General features: G+C 37.2%; 1 protein-coding gene across 9 annotated transcripts in view; it reads right to left on the bottom strand.

The window, feature by feature from the left end:
- Positions 1-15,916, bottom strand: part of adcy2a (adenylate cyclase 2a) — a 57,812-nt gene that overhangs the window by 12,700 nt on the left and 29,196 nt on the right. For all 9 annotated transcript variants that reach the window (XM_039619195.1, XM_039619197.1, XM_039619198.1 and 6 more), the window contains 12 exons: positions 7,052-7,201; positions 3,890-4,038; positions 3,576-3,687; positions 2,968-3,095; positions 2,449-2,607; positions 2,125-2,257; positions 1,853-2,029; positions 1,719-1,762; positions 1,438-1,518; positions 1,111-1,180; positions 872-969; positions 620-704 (listed from right to left, as the gene is read on the bottom strand). In XM_039619195.1, the coding sequence (XP_039475129.1) occupies positions 620-704; positions 872-969; positions 1,111-1,180; positions 1,438-1,518; positions 1,719-1,762; positions 1,853-2,029; positions 2,125-2,257; positions 2,449-2,607; positions 2,968-3,095; positions 3,576-3,687; positions 3,890-4,038; positions 7,052-7,201 (1,386 nt within the window). The remainder of the gene's footprint in view (positions 1-619; positions 705-871; positions 970-1,110; positions 1,181-1,437; positions 1,519-1,718; positions 1,763-1,852; positions 2,030-2,124; positions 2,258-2,448; positions 2,608-2,967; positions 3,096-3,575; positions 3,688-3,889; positions 4,039-7,051; positions 7,202-15,916) is intronic.

Raw genomic sequence — 15,916 nt, 5'->3', positions numbered from 1 at the left:
CTAGCCCTTCACTCCACCTGAACAATAGATATATCCTGAGAACAGCTGTCTCAGCCCACAGCTCACCCTTTTTCAGGAAAAACATATAGATTCCCTTTCAGCTGCCTGATATTAACCCAAATTTTCATGTTGTTTTCCAGACAGAAACAAATGCATTAAACATGCACTTACATTGCATTACTTTTGTGAGTGATTTCTAGAACTTTCACACTCCCACCGGCGTATTTTCTGTGATTGCAAAATGCAAATTTTCTGTAATGATTTCCTGAAACAAATCATTCCACTAGAAACAGGATGATAACAATGTGTGGCGTAAAATTTCATGATTGCATCTGTGCATGGAAATGGCACCTGGGAAATAATACAGAATAACCGGTGTGCTTTGGACCATTGCCCCAAAGCTACACCAAAGTGGCACTTGTGTTGACTTAAGGGTCACTTAATGGGCTGCTAAGCTGACCAGAGAGGTGCTTGGATCACTCGTGTGCCTTTGGAATGACATTAGGATAAACATTAAGAACACAAGGGCTACATTAAACAGCAGGCCTATCCACTGATGTGAAAAGACCAAGTAGAAAGATGCCTGGAGGAATTGAATTTGCATAAAGACACTACTCACCAGGAGGTGTCCAATGAAACATATAAAGAGGATAAGGGAAAGGATGAGAAAAGCCATTCCAAAGGATATTCCCAAGATTGTTGTCCTGCAAAAAAAGTTGAATATTTAAACTTTGAAACTAAGTTTAATCTGTTCCACCAAACAAAGCTGTCCCCTTCTTCAAAATGACCACACAAACCCGCCATACTGACACCATCTCATTGATTAAAAATGTTTTTAGTTCTAATATAAATAAATATAAAATGCACATACTTTGGCAAGACCAGAATCTGCACAATGAAAATGCAGAAAAAGATCAAACAGGCGCAGGTGACATAGTATTTAAAGGCCGGCAAGTTTGTTGCTCTGTACTGAAAAGATGAAGAAAAAACTGGTTAGGCATTATTTAAAAAAAAAAAAAAGACATCTAAAACCTACTTCAATAAATTTCTCAACTTAGACATGACAAATTTATGTAATTTACAAGATTTATAGCTTCTAAAGCCTCTTACCTCTTTCTCTAAGGATTCGTTGTGAAAGAACAGCGATATTCTTTGAATGTCCTCAGACTTCAGCCACTGTCTGGAAGCATAAAAGCAGTGTTATAGACTGGATTAAAAAGAAAAGAACATTAAGTAAATGAAAACTAAATTAAGATTAAAGTAGTAAGAATATAGGCATGAATTAATTAATATATTGTGTTTTAACACAGCCACGTTCATTCAGTTGTACTGTTAGAAAACACCACTTTATCTGGAGTAGGATTATCTATAATATGCTATTCTGTTCTTGGAGTATATTAACACGATAAATACATGTTTATATGTGTGTAATAATACTTTTGTGATGTTATCCCATCAAAAGTCCTGATCATCCTCTCGTTGAGCTCCTCCTCAAACCGTTTTTTCTGAGACTTGGTCCTTTAATGGATAACAAAATGTAAGAGACAAGATATCTTTTATTTTCACATAGCATTAGTGACTCACACTTTAAAGCTTAAAGCAAAAAAAAAAAAAAAAGTGTTATCAAAACATTTTGTTGGCTGTCCTTATAATATAAAAAGAGATGAGGATAATCCTGTCAAAGGAAATTGTGCGGCGCTATAATATGAGTAATTTGCCTTTCTGATCTCCTCTGGAAGTGATACTGCCCCATCTTCACGTCCTAAACACAGTACAAGAGAAAAGAGACAAATTAGTAGCTACAGATTAACTGACAAACAAGAAAAAACATGTATAGAAAGAAATCACACACAGCAGTATTGATCTTCCCATTCTCATTAGTCATGCTGTCTCTGTGGTGCAGGTTGGCAAAGGGCTTCGCTGCTCCCCATGACTCCAGATAGCGGGTCATCCTGACAGAGGCTCTCATCTTGGCTCCATCTACAGTGTTTCTGGGTCGGTAATGGTGCTGTGGGCTCCGCCGCTCGACCTGGACAAACATGTTTCATGTTTGAATTCTCATGTTAGTGCTTTTTCTTCAGTGTCCAATATTCTTTTTTACTGGATCTAACATGTGTGTGATACCTTTGGGTTAATGACCAGATATGTGATGACTCCATGTTCCTTTAGGTAAGGATCTCTTTCTTGTCCATCTCCATCTTCCACCTTATAGGCACCATTTAGGTGCTCCAGTGTCACTGAAGTGATGTGGACTCGCCTTAAAGGGAACATTTGATAAAAGAATGGTTTCCTGTGTATATTAACAATATATCTGGACATTTATTTGGCATAATTTAGCAAACAACAAGCCAGACAACAGTGATCCAGGCAAAATGTGATGTAGCGACATAATTTCCTTTTTTGAAATTCAAATCCCTTACAATATGCTTTTATATGCTTCTCACTTACCCTGGTACACCGCCTGCCTCCATGTGATTGGCCAGTGTGACATCATGTGACCAGACATCATACTGCCATTTTTGAAGTCCAATGACACCACACAGGACATTCCCAGAATGCACACCAACACGCATGTTGATATCAACCCCTGTGGCGTCCCGTACTTTCCTGTCATACATCAAAAAGTTGTTTTGTTAATGTGGAGCAGGAAAAAAACAAGTGTGCATGTCAGAAAAAAGAGCAAATGCCTAACTCTGTGACATATGATATATGCTGTTTTAAAAAAACTGAAACTAAGACAAAACAGTGAAAACTACTTAAAAAATGGAAAACAGCAACAACAATTAGTCCTTTGTTTTCATTGCAGGTCTGCTAATCAATACGTTAATGCTTATTTCTGTTTTCCAGTAACCACACTAACAATCTGAACATAGTCACAACATGTTTTTGACATCAGTGATTCATTCACCAGGCTGAACTATAGTGAATGAAATTGGAAAAACAACTTTACTCTAAGGCAGCACTTACTTAATGGCCTCACACATGTCCAGACCCATTTTCACACAGTTTTTGGCGTGGTTCGGTAGTGACTCTGGCAGGCCGGACACACAGTAGTAACAGTCACCAAGGATTTTGATCCGCATACATTCATTTTCCTGCATGTAGAAGGGTGAAACATAGTCTCTGATACACAAGGTCAGGTAAATATCAAAATGTTCATTTACAATCCTGCTTCCAAAAGCTAAAACACGGTGTGAATTATAAATAGATAAAATCTTTTTACTTTTTGAAATCAGTTTGTTTGATAAATATTAGAGACAGTGCATTAAAAACTGGTTATAATCAGTGTTACTCCTCACTGAATGCTACAGGGCTAATTTTAGTATGCAATATTTTCATTCAAAGACATTTGTTTGACTGGCATGGATGATTCAAAGGTGCAGGGACGTACATGAAATTTTAAGAATTTCTAACATGTGACTAAGAATTTGTGAATTCCACACTTCACAAATTTCCTAGCGAGTAAAATACTTTCCAGTAAAGCAGGTTTAAGAGGTAAACTCTGTTAATCTAAAGAAGATCAGCATGTGTTAGGACAGTAATTCATTACAAGAGCAGAGCAGGCAAATGTTTACCTTAGCTATTTGGTCAAATTTGCCAAACAGTTCATTCAGCATGTGCACAAGTTCTCCAGGTGAGCAGTCACTGGCTAGTCGTGTGAATCCTACTATATCAGCATAAAGTATGCTAGAGATATAAAAAACAGTAATGGATACACTTTAATGATTTTATGAATTTTACAGTTTAGACATCTGATTTGAAAATAATATACATTAGTATGTACCTACTCTGTATGTAAATTTGACCTACACATCATGTACAGAACCACTTAGCTATAAAAAGATACATTTGATTTTAAAAAAAAAAGAAAAAGAAAGAAGATACATGCCTGACATTAGTGTGCCTCTGGACATAGAGGTTGTGAAAATTGTTTGTGTTTTCAATCTGGCCAAAATTTGGACCCTTTAATCTCTGGATGATCTCCGCTTTCATTACACGGGCAATGTGAGCTGGCAGCAGAGACAGTAGGAGACGCTCCTAATGGCAGAAAACACAAAGGAAAAAAAGAAGTAGCAGTAACGCAGAAGGTTCAGAAACATCAAGAAAAAAAACAAGCTGATCATTATTTATTTTATTTTTTTTTTTACCATGAAGCACTTAAATGTATGTGATGAGGAAATTAAGTGGTTAAATTCAGGTCCTGTACAGTAGTTGGTTAAATCACAAAGCAAATATGACATGTGCATAAACATAACCTATTTCTGTTAACTGTGGAGTCTGTTGTCTCAGGGCCACATTGATTCATTGCCCCACAGCTGTAACTTAAGCAATAAAGCAGATGGTAACATGAAATATACATGCATAATAAGTTTAGAAAATGAACAGCAAAGTCAGTTAAACTTCAGCAATATCACTCACTCCAGTTAGCCAACATATACCACTGTGAATCACTTTCACCTGCAACAAAAAGACAACTCCCAGAGGAGGGATGCTTTAGCAGGTAGTGACTGCAAGATGCTGGTGCTCTCTCCTTCTCCTTCCTTGCTGATTCTTTGCTAGTTTTGCTTTTTTGGTAGTGTCCTTTTCACTAGTGGCAGCATGACACAATATCTGCAGCCCCCTCAGGTTGCATAGGTAGGCCAGCTTCTCCAATGTGGCACATCCATACAATCGTTAAAAGACAGTAAGGTCTGCTATGTCTCCCAGCAAAGTTTCAAAAGTAGGGCTGAGAAACCAGGAGACGGGGGTTACATAAGGAGAGCTGGTAAAGGGTGTAGAGGGTTTCAATCCAGTAAGGATTGACCAGTATCTGCTCCTTTGTGAAAGGAGAAACAGGAGGAACACTGACAGAGCCCCAAAAATGACCTTCAGTGAACTTCTCATGTATGGTTTTGCCCAAAGACTACATGAAGGTGGAATGAGGTCCTTTAGTGGAATCTGTGCTCACAGACCAGAGCATTCACAATGGTTGATGCTTCCTAGCTGGACACATTGATATTACTTAAGTTTAACTCACTTTGTGTTATCTATACTTAATTTCTATGAGGTGTATAAACTAAATTCAATTTAATGTATAGGTTTAAAGACACTAGAGTGCATGCATTAGGTTGCTGGCACAGAAAATGAATTTATTGCAAGTATTCATTACTTTCTTGCCAGCCCTTACAATTTAAATTCAGCCTTTATTCACTTCTTTCTCCCTAATTTTCTCAGATGTCTCAGACTACTGAGTCTAACCTACAGTACCTAGCAAGCAATTCACCTTTAGGGTGAAGAGAAGCTGGGAGGAAATGCTTAATTAATCCAATATCACCCCAAACGTGATAACCACTGATCATCATCTCTTTTTCACGCTCAGAGGATTCTATGTGGAAGAGAGGGACATTTTTCTTGTGAATACCACCAGTGATTTTGGTGTATGATGAATTCCCATAGTCCACTTGGACCACTCATAGTGAAAATGTATGCACTCACTGTACTGCAGAGCACTTTGGATAAAAGCATGCAGTGCAGCAAACAGCATATATTATGAGTGCAATGAGCGCCCAGGAGGAATGTGTCTCTGCACAGTTACTACCATCTGTCACAGGCAGCAGCAGCACTCCAGGGCTACTGCGAAATGCTCCACCCCAGACATTTTCAGCTTTCCTCATGGCACTTCTAACACCACAACCTGCATTTACCATATGAAAAACCAGCTCAACCCTAAGCCTGGGCTTTCACAACAGCAGCTGGATTCACATCATCTCACTAAATAACTCACCAAAAGCTGTAGTAAAAAGCTAGCCAGATCCCAGAGTCTCACATCAGAGGGCTTTAATCAACACTTTGCTAATACTATCTCACAGGATGCTGCACCACTTGAAAGTATTAGTAACAAATTAGCATTATTGTATTTCAATGCTTCCAACTTTGCAGGTAGATGCAGAGAAAACACAAAGACAATGCAAGCTGGTAGAATATCATTAATAGAAGACACATAATGTCAAAAAACAACTAGCACGGTCCAAAATGTGAGTGATGAGGGTTCACATAAGAAAACTTTTTTTTTTTTTTTAAATCACAGAAAATATTACTATTAAATGCATATAAGAGGACCCTGAGGATAACAGGTATTCTCAATGAGGATAATTGTCATAAAAAACCAACTATACCAATATAGGCTGAGATAATCACACACTGTGTGATTACTGCACAATGTAGCCCTGACAAAGTTCTCTGTTGTTGTAACTCAGAAGGTCGAGCAGCTCATCTAGTAACTGGACGGTTGATGGTTCAATCCCTGGCTGTTCAAGTCTGCATGCCAAGATACTCAAATACTAACAGAAAGCACTTAAGCATAATAAAACTGATTGTATGAACGGGTCAATTAGGCAAGTTGTATAAAGCGCTTTGAGTGCTCAGGTGGAATAGAAAAGTGCTACATAAGAAGGAATCCATTTATCCAGAGCTGATTGATTTCAATAATTTGAGTGTTAATATAAAGAGTGACATTTTAAGCACAGGACACAAGTGCTGCTTTCAGCTGTTCCCATATTCACAAGGCAGCTCTGCATGTTTTATATTGAAGATTTTTATTTAGTTTTTTTTTTACACCACATATCTTTCCTGACACAAACTCACAAACTCATTGGGATTTGTGTCTCCTCTTGAGATCAAATTGTGGATCTTTCACTTGTTAGGCAAATGCGTAAAGCACTACTCTATGGACCTGCTAAGTATAGCATGTACGTATGACATAAAAATATATTAAAAAAAAGAAAAATAGAGGAAAGATGAGTTAAGTAGCAGTGGGGTTTTTGACTCAAGTGCATGACATAAATATTCAGACTAGATTATAAGATAAGTCATTCTAACAAGGCTCCAACATTTCCCCATGCCACTGTACTACACTATATTACCTCTAATTATCATTTGCTAATTTAGTAATGTTTAAAATTTGAAAGTCATTACTGTAACAATTATTGTAATGAACAGCACCATCATAAATATTTTATTGCCTGGTGTTCATTGTTTCAGTGTTTTAATTAAGTGTTATTAACCACTTTACCTGCTGTCTCTTCTCAAACTCCAGTTTAATCGGTGACTTGATGCAGTTGCAGGTGTCCTGGTAGGTCTGTTTGAGTGCCAGCTCCATCAGGTGCTTATGGTATGCTCCAGCCATGTTGCCACACATGAAAATGATAACATTGGCCAGAATCTGGGTAGGAACAGAGGACAATAACAATAAAAGGTGTTGTTAAGCTTTACTATATATATAAAATTGTGGTTACAATACAATATAAAGAATTTATCTCATATTTAGAATTAGTCCATTAAATAGTTCCTGTTATAAGAAGGCTTAGGAAAGAAAGTAAAAATCAACCTAAAGTAAATATTTTCCTCAATGGTACCAGATCTTGGTGGTGAGATCTTGCAGTGACATCAACAGGCAGCGCTACGTTGTATTCAAGGGTAATGTCGTGGCATATAAATACACATCTTTCATTTAGTTATTTAATGAAACATCCTCTGCCTGCTGATGACTTTAGAAAGAAAAATACAATACAATAAGAAAATAATGGCATTGGATAAATTTGACACCGCTATACTGCCCCTGCTCGGTTGTTTATTTCCTCTCACTTCGGTTTTACAATGGCAACCCAGCCTCTACCCTGCAAGGAAAATACAGAAACACAAATAAGGGCAACCTATGTGACTACATCCCGTCTATATAAATAGACCCTGAGTTCAGGCTGATCGCACACAAAGAGCCCTACCTTAATTAGCACTGTTGCAGCAAACATCACATGCCACTACAAGCACTATTTGACCAATGGTGGGCTCAGTTGGGACAACTGCTCTAAAAAATGGATTGTTTTGAGCACAATAAGGCTTAATTAGATTTGTTTATTGTAATAATGAGAAGCCAAAATCTTTACACCCATAAACTTTACTAAACTGTATTTAGTAAAGTCATTAATAAGATGGCCAATCAGTATTAATACATACTTAATATGCATTTATGCCTGAAATGTCTTTTGTGTCCACTACCTTGCGCCAACCAAAGCATTCAACTTATTTTTAAATACACTGCCACTATACTCATAGTAAAGAAGATCTTAACAGTCTCCCATTTATATTTGTTCATCTTTATATCAGCTGCAGATTGACTGCTGGGATGAGGTATGGAGCAGCGGTCCCCAACCCCCGGAGTCGTTTGGTACCGGGCCGCGATAGTTCAGGCTCGGGTGTGAAATTTATGGTTTTCAGGGTTTTTTAGTGTTTTTTATTGTTATCATTTTTATCGTTAACTCAGTTTCCCTGGGTCTTTTCCCATGTGTTATGAATAAGTCTTCTTTTTTTTCGTACCGGTACTGGTTTTATTTTGTTGTATTTATCCGCGATACCTTAAAGGCCCGTCCATGAAAATATTGTAGGACATAAACCGGTCCGTGGCGCAAAAAAGGTTGGACCGCTGGCATGGAGCATGTGCTGTTTATCAGTCCACAGTGTTGCTGTGACACAGACTACAATTTTGAATATATGTATTGTCATTTCATCAAGTGCTACACATGAAAGTTCACAATTGACAGACTACCTCAAAACCAAATTAAGTCCTGGCTTTAAAGTATTTCTAATGCCTAACATTTCAAATGTTTACAATATTTTGGATACATCTTTCTTTCTCACTCTTCAATGTGAGTGCATTTTGTATTCAGCAGATAAATGACATAGTATGGCAAAGTTAAGCCAAACTTGTGGAGAAAACTTTCACCTTTTTGACTGTGGCAAATTGGCTCAAGTCAGAATTTACGCTGCTACTTTTAATGATTCAAAAGACTGGAAATGATGTCTTAATTTTTCATACATATAAACACCACAGAAAAAAACAAAATCTTAAAAGAAAATCTTTCATAGAACATGTCCTACTTCAGAGTCAGACAATACAAACCATGACACACAGGGATAGACGCTCTCCACTATCAGCATGGAGTGCAAATTGCACTCTGTCCTCAAAATTAAGACTTTATTTCTCAGCACATTTCAGGCAAAACGCAGGGCTGCACTAAACAAGAAGCCCCATTACAGGAACAATTTGGATGTTTAAAGATTTGGATGGGTAAAGACCCTGGAGCTCTGGTAACCTTGAGTTTAATATTTCGCAGCTATACAGCAAATGGATAATTTAATGGTTCTTCCCCATTGCTTGAAAAGAAATCTCCCTCTCCTTCACACTCTTGCATGCCTTGTCTCATTCTCACCATTTCTCTTTCACTTCTACTCTCCGTCTTTGTGTCTTTTCTCTCCAGCATAATGTTGACCTTACTGTCACAGTGACCATTGTTCTCTCTTTTTGGACATAAATATGCCCAACAGACTTACATCACAGCACGAGTAGAAGCTGGTGACCTTTGCAAAAAGGACATTTTATTTTAGTAATAATAGTCAGACAGGAAGAAAACAAAAAAAGTCTAACAACCACAAAAACTAAAGCCTTCCTCATGAATTTTATAGCTTGCAGACATCTGTACTTTGCTTCTAGTAAACAGCTGAAACTGAATTTAAAGTTATTTTCCAAACAAAACCAAAAACCCCTATGTACCCTTTTTACAATGCTAAATTATTCAGTATTTTTATTTGACAGCTTAAAGGCAGACCAGGCAGCTGCACAGACAAGTATAAAGCAATTGTAACCACCTGTAGCAGACACTTCCTACTTATCCATCACAAAAACCTACCCATCAACATTTTCTTAACCAGGGTCCAAGGCAAGCAATACTTATAAAACTAGGGAGAGCCGATAAAGAAATATTGCAGTGAATCATACTGAGGTGAGAATAGTATAAACTACGCATATATTGTCTCCTTATTGAGAAAGCTGTTTCCCTAAATGTTTATGTGACTACACCAGAAATGTACCATATCTCTATATTTGACAAAAGCAAACATCGAGGCCAGTAGCCAAGTACATGAGGTGACCTGCTGTCTGGATTTACTTTCACATCTATTCAGTGTATTTCAAACAGACATCCCTCTTTCTCTCCGCCAGGCCTTTTTTCTGCACATTAAAAAATACTGAAAGAACACAAAAAACATTTTTTCCCTCTATATCTTTCTTCTAAAAGATATAGTATGCACAAGCTTGGCTTTGTTGATCATCATCCATTTTCAATGGGAAAACTGACAAAACAGCCAGAATCTGGTACTGTAGAGCAGTTTTTTAGGGTAGATCATTGAATGACTGAAAAAAGCCACAAAAAGATGGATAGGGGCTTTTGTACGGTGGTTTATAGAAGCGCTTAACAGCCCATAGACTGTACATAATATTTTAACCCTTTCATGCATAGTGGTCACTATAGTGGACAGCTATTCAAAGGATGTTTTCTTGTATTTGTGCCAGTGTTGATGGTATACTTGTACATAAACCACTTCATTGGACACTGATGTGTCACTCCATACCCTGCCGCCCACTGGTCGTTTAGTGTTACTGCAGACGTATGGCGTGTTTCATTGTAATTACTATTATTTAAATAGTAATTACATAGTAGGATTTTTTTCTTAAGTATTTTTGATGAATAAAAATACTTAAGAAAAAATCCTGATTGAGGTTGTCATAACTCATGCATGAAAATGCAAGTTTAAATTCCCTTATCACACCAGCATATTTAACAAATAATCTATTCAGGCACATCTTTAGTGGCTGGTTAATATAAACCTTGCTGCACCAGAGCCTAAATTAAAAAAAAACAGGAAGTCACTTCAGAGAAATTTTCAGTATGCAAAACCTACATCTGATGTTAAATGCAAATTACTTCCTATTGTGTGTAGCTGAGGTCGATATAGTCAAATGGCATGTAGCTCTTTGAAGACTAAAAAGAATATTTTAAGGCACAATGTCAGTAAAGTTAAATTTCTTTTAACTATACTTGAAATCTAAATGCAAAGATGAGTGGGTGCATTTAATTTGCATTTGAGTTTATCCTTTTATGCAGGTACTATGTGATATTTTACCAATATTTACTCAACTGTAATATGTGCTCAGCAGATTACATTAAGTTAACATAAATATTACTCTATAACCCGACTCTCACACTGACTACTTACATCCCAGCAAACCTTGTAATACACACATCGGTCCACCGTTTCCACTTCACACTTTGCCTCTCCAAAACATGAAATAGACACACATGCTGAAATTGCATTACTGCATGTAAAAAATTTTTACCAGCAATGGGAGATAATATATTAAAAGCCACAAAGTCAGTAGTGAGCAAAAAAGGTATGAAGTACCTTGGTGGCTAATATGCATTGTGTTAATAATGTCTGTTGAAACACTTTTCCGTGATTATTTTCATGTTGGCTTGAAATAAAGTATTTCCCTCTGCTGTTCCTGCAGATTACTGCAACTTACTGCAAATTCTGCATGGGTGTCTATTCTCGATTTGGAGAGGCAAAGCGCGAAATGGACACGGTGGACCGGTGTGTCTATTACATCTTTTTCCGTAAAACTGGGTTGAAATATCAGCTGTGTATAAGGGCTGGTGGTGCAAGTCATTTGTACCTCAGTGGTACCCAATTACAGATAACAGCAGGGTTAGGTGAGAATCACATCTCAAGGGGCTGTGACTCCTGCTGGGATTATCTCAAATCAGCAAACTTCACTTTCTGAATGTTATATTTCTGCCATGTTACTGACATGTGGATCGAGAAAGACATTAGCGTGCAGATGAATCTTGTTTTTATTGTACATCAGTGACAGACGTCCACCAGTCCTGTCTTAAGTAGACCCTCAATAGAAATGACCACAAGCACAAATGACAAACAGTAACTTAGAATTGAAAGGATATATCAAACTACAGTAAGGTCCACAAGCATTTTAGCTCTGTACACTGTTAAAATGTACCTAAAATGAGTTGTGGTGGTAGGCAATATCCAAATACCACCCCAAAAAACAACCAAACAAACAAAATAACTGCCAATGACAGAGGCACAAAAAACAGGAAAAAAGATCTGTGAGCACCTCATGTGAGCAGCCAATCTACTCTTTTCCAGCTGAGGAACCAAGACCTCACAATTATAAGAGCCAATTTTCATCCCAGCTGCTTCACACTGTTATCCACCCCACTGAACTGGAAGTTGTGTCTGGATAGAATCAACAGGACAACATCATCTGCAAAAAAGCAAACATGATTCCAAGTCCACCAAACAAGACACTCCTTAGACCAGGGGTCTCAAACTCCAGTCCTCGAGGACCAGTGTCCTGAAACTTTTCCACGTGTCCCTGTTTCAACACACCTGAACAAGATTAGTATAGTATTAGTATAGAACTTGACTGCATGCTGAAGTGGCAACCCCTAACCCTACTCAAGTAAATTTAAGTAAATCTAAGTGTTTGGAAAAATGTACTTCTAAAAGTGCTTTTATTGCAACATGTTCATTCACTCATGAGCTGCTGTAACATGAATCAAATGGCATGCAGTCAAGTTCTATAGAGTCTTGATAATGACCTACTAATTGTAGTCAGGTGGTTGCAACAGGGACACATGGAAAAGTTACAGGACACCGGCCCTCGAGGACTGGAGTTTGAGACCCCTGCCTTAGACCCTTGTAGCTCACGTAGCTCCTCCCCACTTTTCTGTCTACTCTGTACACTTAGCAGAAAATAACAAATTTTTAAAAAGTCTCGCTGAAGGAACTCAAATATGCAGAAGAAGTCTGAAATACTGCAGGTAATAAGAACCCAGATCACACTCCATTTCTACTATAAATTAATTGGTTGTTCTATTGGGCCAAATTCTTCATACTTCCGAAGAACCCTTGTGTCCATTATATTACACAAGGTCCTATATATTAGAGCAAATCCACAAAACGCATGCAGAGTTTTTAAGAAAACTCTATGCTTGAGAAAGACAAATACTGGCATAGTTGGTGTTTCAAAATTAACTCAAAATGCATTGAAAATGGATGTGATTTCACAGAGTCCCACTTAAGTGAGAGGGCAAGGGCCATGGTGCGGGCTGCCTATTTCTAATTAGAGGAGATGTTAAAATTCTTTGACATAAATGTCATTGTGTAGACAAGTGCCAAACAGATAACTCACTTAGCTTGCGCTGTAAAAAATCCAAATGTCTTCACAATGATTAGCAAACAATGATACAAAGGATCAAAAAAGGAACCACAAATATCAAACAAGAATATAAAAAAAATGAATGTTTTTTTTAGTAGAACACCCACAATAAATTATTAAAAACAGCTGGAGGCAGCAAACCTGAGGCCAGTGTGTGATTGTGAATTCACTGGGCTATTGCATGCACTTTTCTCACCATGGCACAAACAGACTTTGCTTTAGGGATATGAAACGTTAGAGACATGTTGTTGTCTGGATATCTGCATCTTACATGCCTCTCTGTCGGCTAATTTCGGGGGAGGTAAGTTCAGAGATGCACTGCGTGTGTGAATATGGCTCAAATGAGAGATCACTGACTTTGCTCAACTGCTACTCAACTCTTTTGCTCAGTCAACAGGAATTTAAATACAGGAATGCAGCTAAATCACACAATTGCTCCATAAAAAAGGTTTCTTCTTTTGGCAATATGAAAATCACATCCAGTGAAATACACACCGTTGAGACCAGTAGCCTGGATGATCTGAGTACAGACAGAAATACTCAAGAATTGCAATTTTGGTTCGTATTACTGACATAAAACTTTAATATGATTCAATCTGAAAGGATGAGACAGAGAAATTCAAGAATTCAAGAAATACCAGTCTCACAGTTTAGACCTCACAAACACACTTAAGTATGTAAAATATCTTTAACAAAGGCAAAAACCCTTATCTGAATTCAAATGAAGCCTCCCGTCCTTCAAAACATCCTCTGAAAACAGGTAATACATGCAATATTCAACAGCTACTACCGCAGTAGTTTATGTGAAATTCTGTCAGCTAAAGCTTAAATGGAGTGTGAACACTGTGATGAATTATTGATGACTTAAGTACTCAAAAATAATTAAGAAAGTACGCATCAGATGTTTGCTTCTAGTCTGAAGGGAGAAGCTTTGATACAAAAACACAGTGGTCAGCTTACATGAACAATTTTCAGTGTTGCACAGGACCTGATTACATCAAAGTTTACATTGCATTAACGTTAGTGCCCAAAAACTCAAAGAAGTCACTGACATTGAAATAAGAGCATTATTTTGAAAAATAATGTTTTTAATAGCTCTAATGATAGATTCAGTTAGTAGCTTTCTCTATACATCTATCAATAGATAATTACAGTATCTAACCTCACATAAAGTTGAGGCATACACTGAGCTGCCTGAGCAATCTTTGTACCTCTTAGGACCAGAAACAGATATAATTATTTGTAAAAGATGAAAATGATAATGCTTCATTGTTATTGCTCCTAAATATTACCCACAAGTAATGTGGATCCAACAAAGTGCTATTTCCTGTTCAATAAATAAGCTGGTTCATTGAAACTCCAATGAGCCAACACTGTAAAGTTTAATAGACCTGACAAAGTCAAGATGTTGGCATGGTTGCTTCTCACTTAAAACCCCCTGGGCACTCTCTCACGAGTGTGTAGGCATTTAACAGCTGACATTTACAAATGTCTGGAGGAACAGACTGATAGATTTTTCCCCAAAAACTGCTGAATGCAATATTAAAAATTTCTGAAATAAAAAAATCTAATGTAATCTAAAAAACCTTCAAGTCTACATATAGTCACAGCCAATTACTTTAGCTGTGCACAAATATTTATAGCATATTTATATACATTATAATATATACAGTATATTTAGATTATACATAAATAATCCACATGTTGATATGTGAATCTATATTTGCTTTTGTGTGTGTTTGTGTGTATTACTTAAAAGGATATTGAATCATAATACACATATAGAGGATGTAGCTCATCTTATAAGATTTCAGAAGCACTGAACAGATGGCGGCTGCCCTCAAAAAGCCATCAGCCAATGGATAAAAGCACGATGCTGCACTAACACACGAACACAGTAAAGGTTTGAACGGTTTCAACGATATGATGCACTGGTGGGCATACCTAGTTATTATCACTGAAAAGATGCATTCATTTTTCTTAATTATCTGCATTCATAAAGTGAATTGCCATGTTTTTTTTTCTTCAGTGTTTGCTGAGATGAACCTGGGATGCTGATCGTACCAGCAGCTGATTAAGGTGTTTATGAAGAACACAATTCCTAGCAACAGCACAAACAATTTTCCTAATTACATTACAGCAGCAGTTTGGGGCGGCCAAACTTTTCTATTTTCACACTAAAGCTGAAAAAAACAAAACACACTTACATAAAATGTTGAAAAGAATATTTCATCCTAAAGCTCTGTCGTTCGGAGCTCAGTTAGCTATTCACAGTAGCAATTTTTGACCAGCTTTAGTCAAGCATTTTTTGCTAGTGTATGTTCACAATTTCCTGTTATTAACTATTAAGTTACACCACCCCAATATCTCAAATGCTCCTTCTGACCCATAAGATCCTTTGTAGCAATACATGTTAAATATCTTTGTGACATCTTAACCAAACTGGACTAAAGAGGATGTTGTTGTACTACAAATCCATCAACTTCACCTCAGCAGAGGAGGTTTTTAATAGCTGCTCTCTAGTAGTTATTCTTTCACACATAAGCCTGAGAGCATCCTGTCACACTGACTCACTGCTCTTACCTAAGAAAAAGGACATAAACCACACTCTGTCCCAACACAAAAGATTGACAAAATCATGCCTGAGGAAGACAGAAGGAAGATCCACAATATAAGCTGACACACAGCACAGTAAAAAGTATTTACCCTCATCCTGATTTCTTATTTGTCTGCATATTTGTCACATTAAATGTTTTAATATTAACAAATATAACTCAAGTAAATACAAAATGCAATTTTTAAATG

The sequence above is a fragment of the Oreochromis aureus genome, linkage group 11 (genome assembly GCF_013358895.1).
Source record: "Oreochromis aureus strain Israel breed Guangdong linkage group 11, ZZ_aureus, whole genome shotgun sequence".
Lineage (NCBI taxonomy): Eukaryota > Metazoa > Chordata > Actinopteri > Cichliformes > Cichlidae > Oreochromis > Oreochromis aureus.
This window is presented reverse-complemented; position numbering and strand designations above follow the sequence as displayed.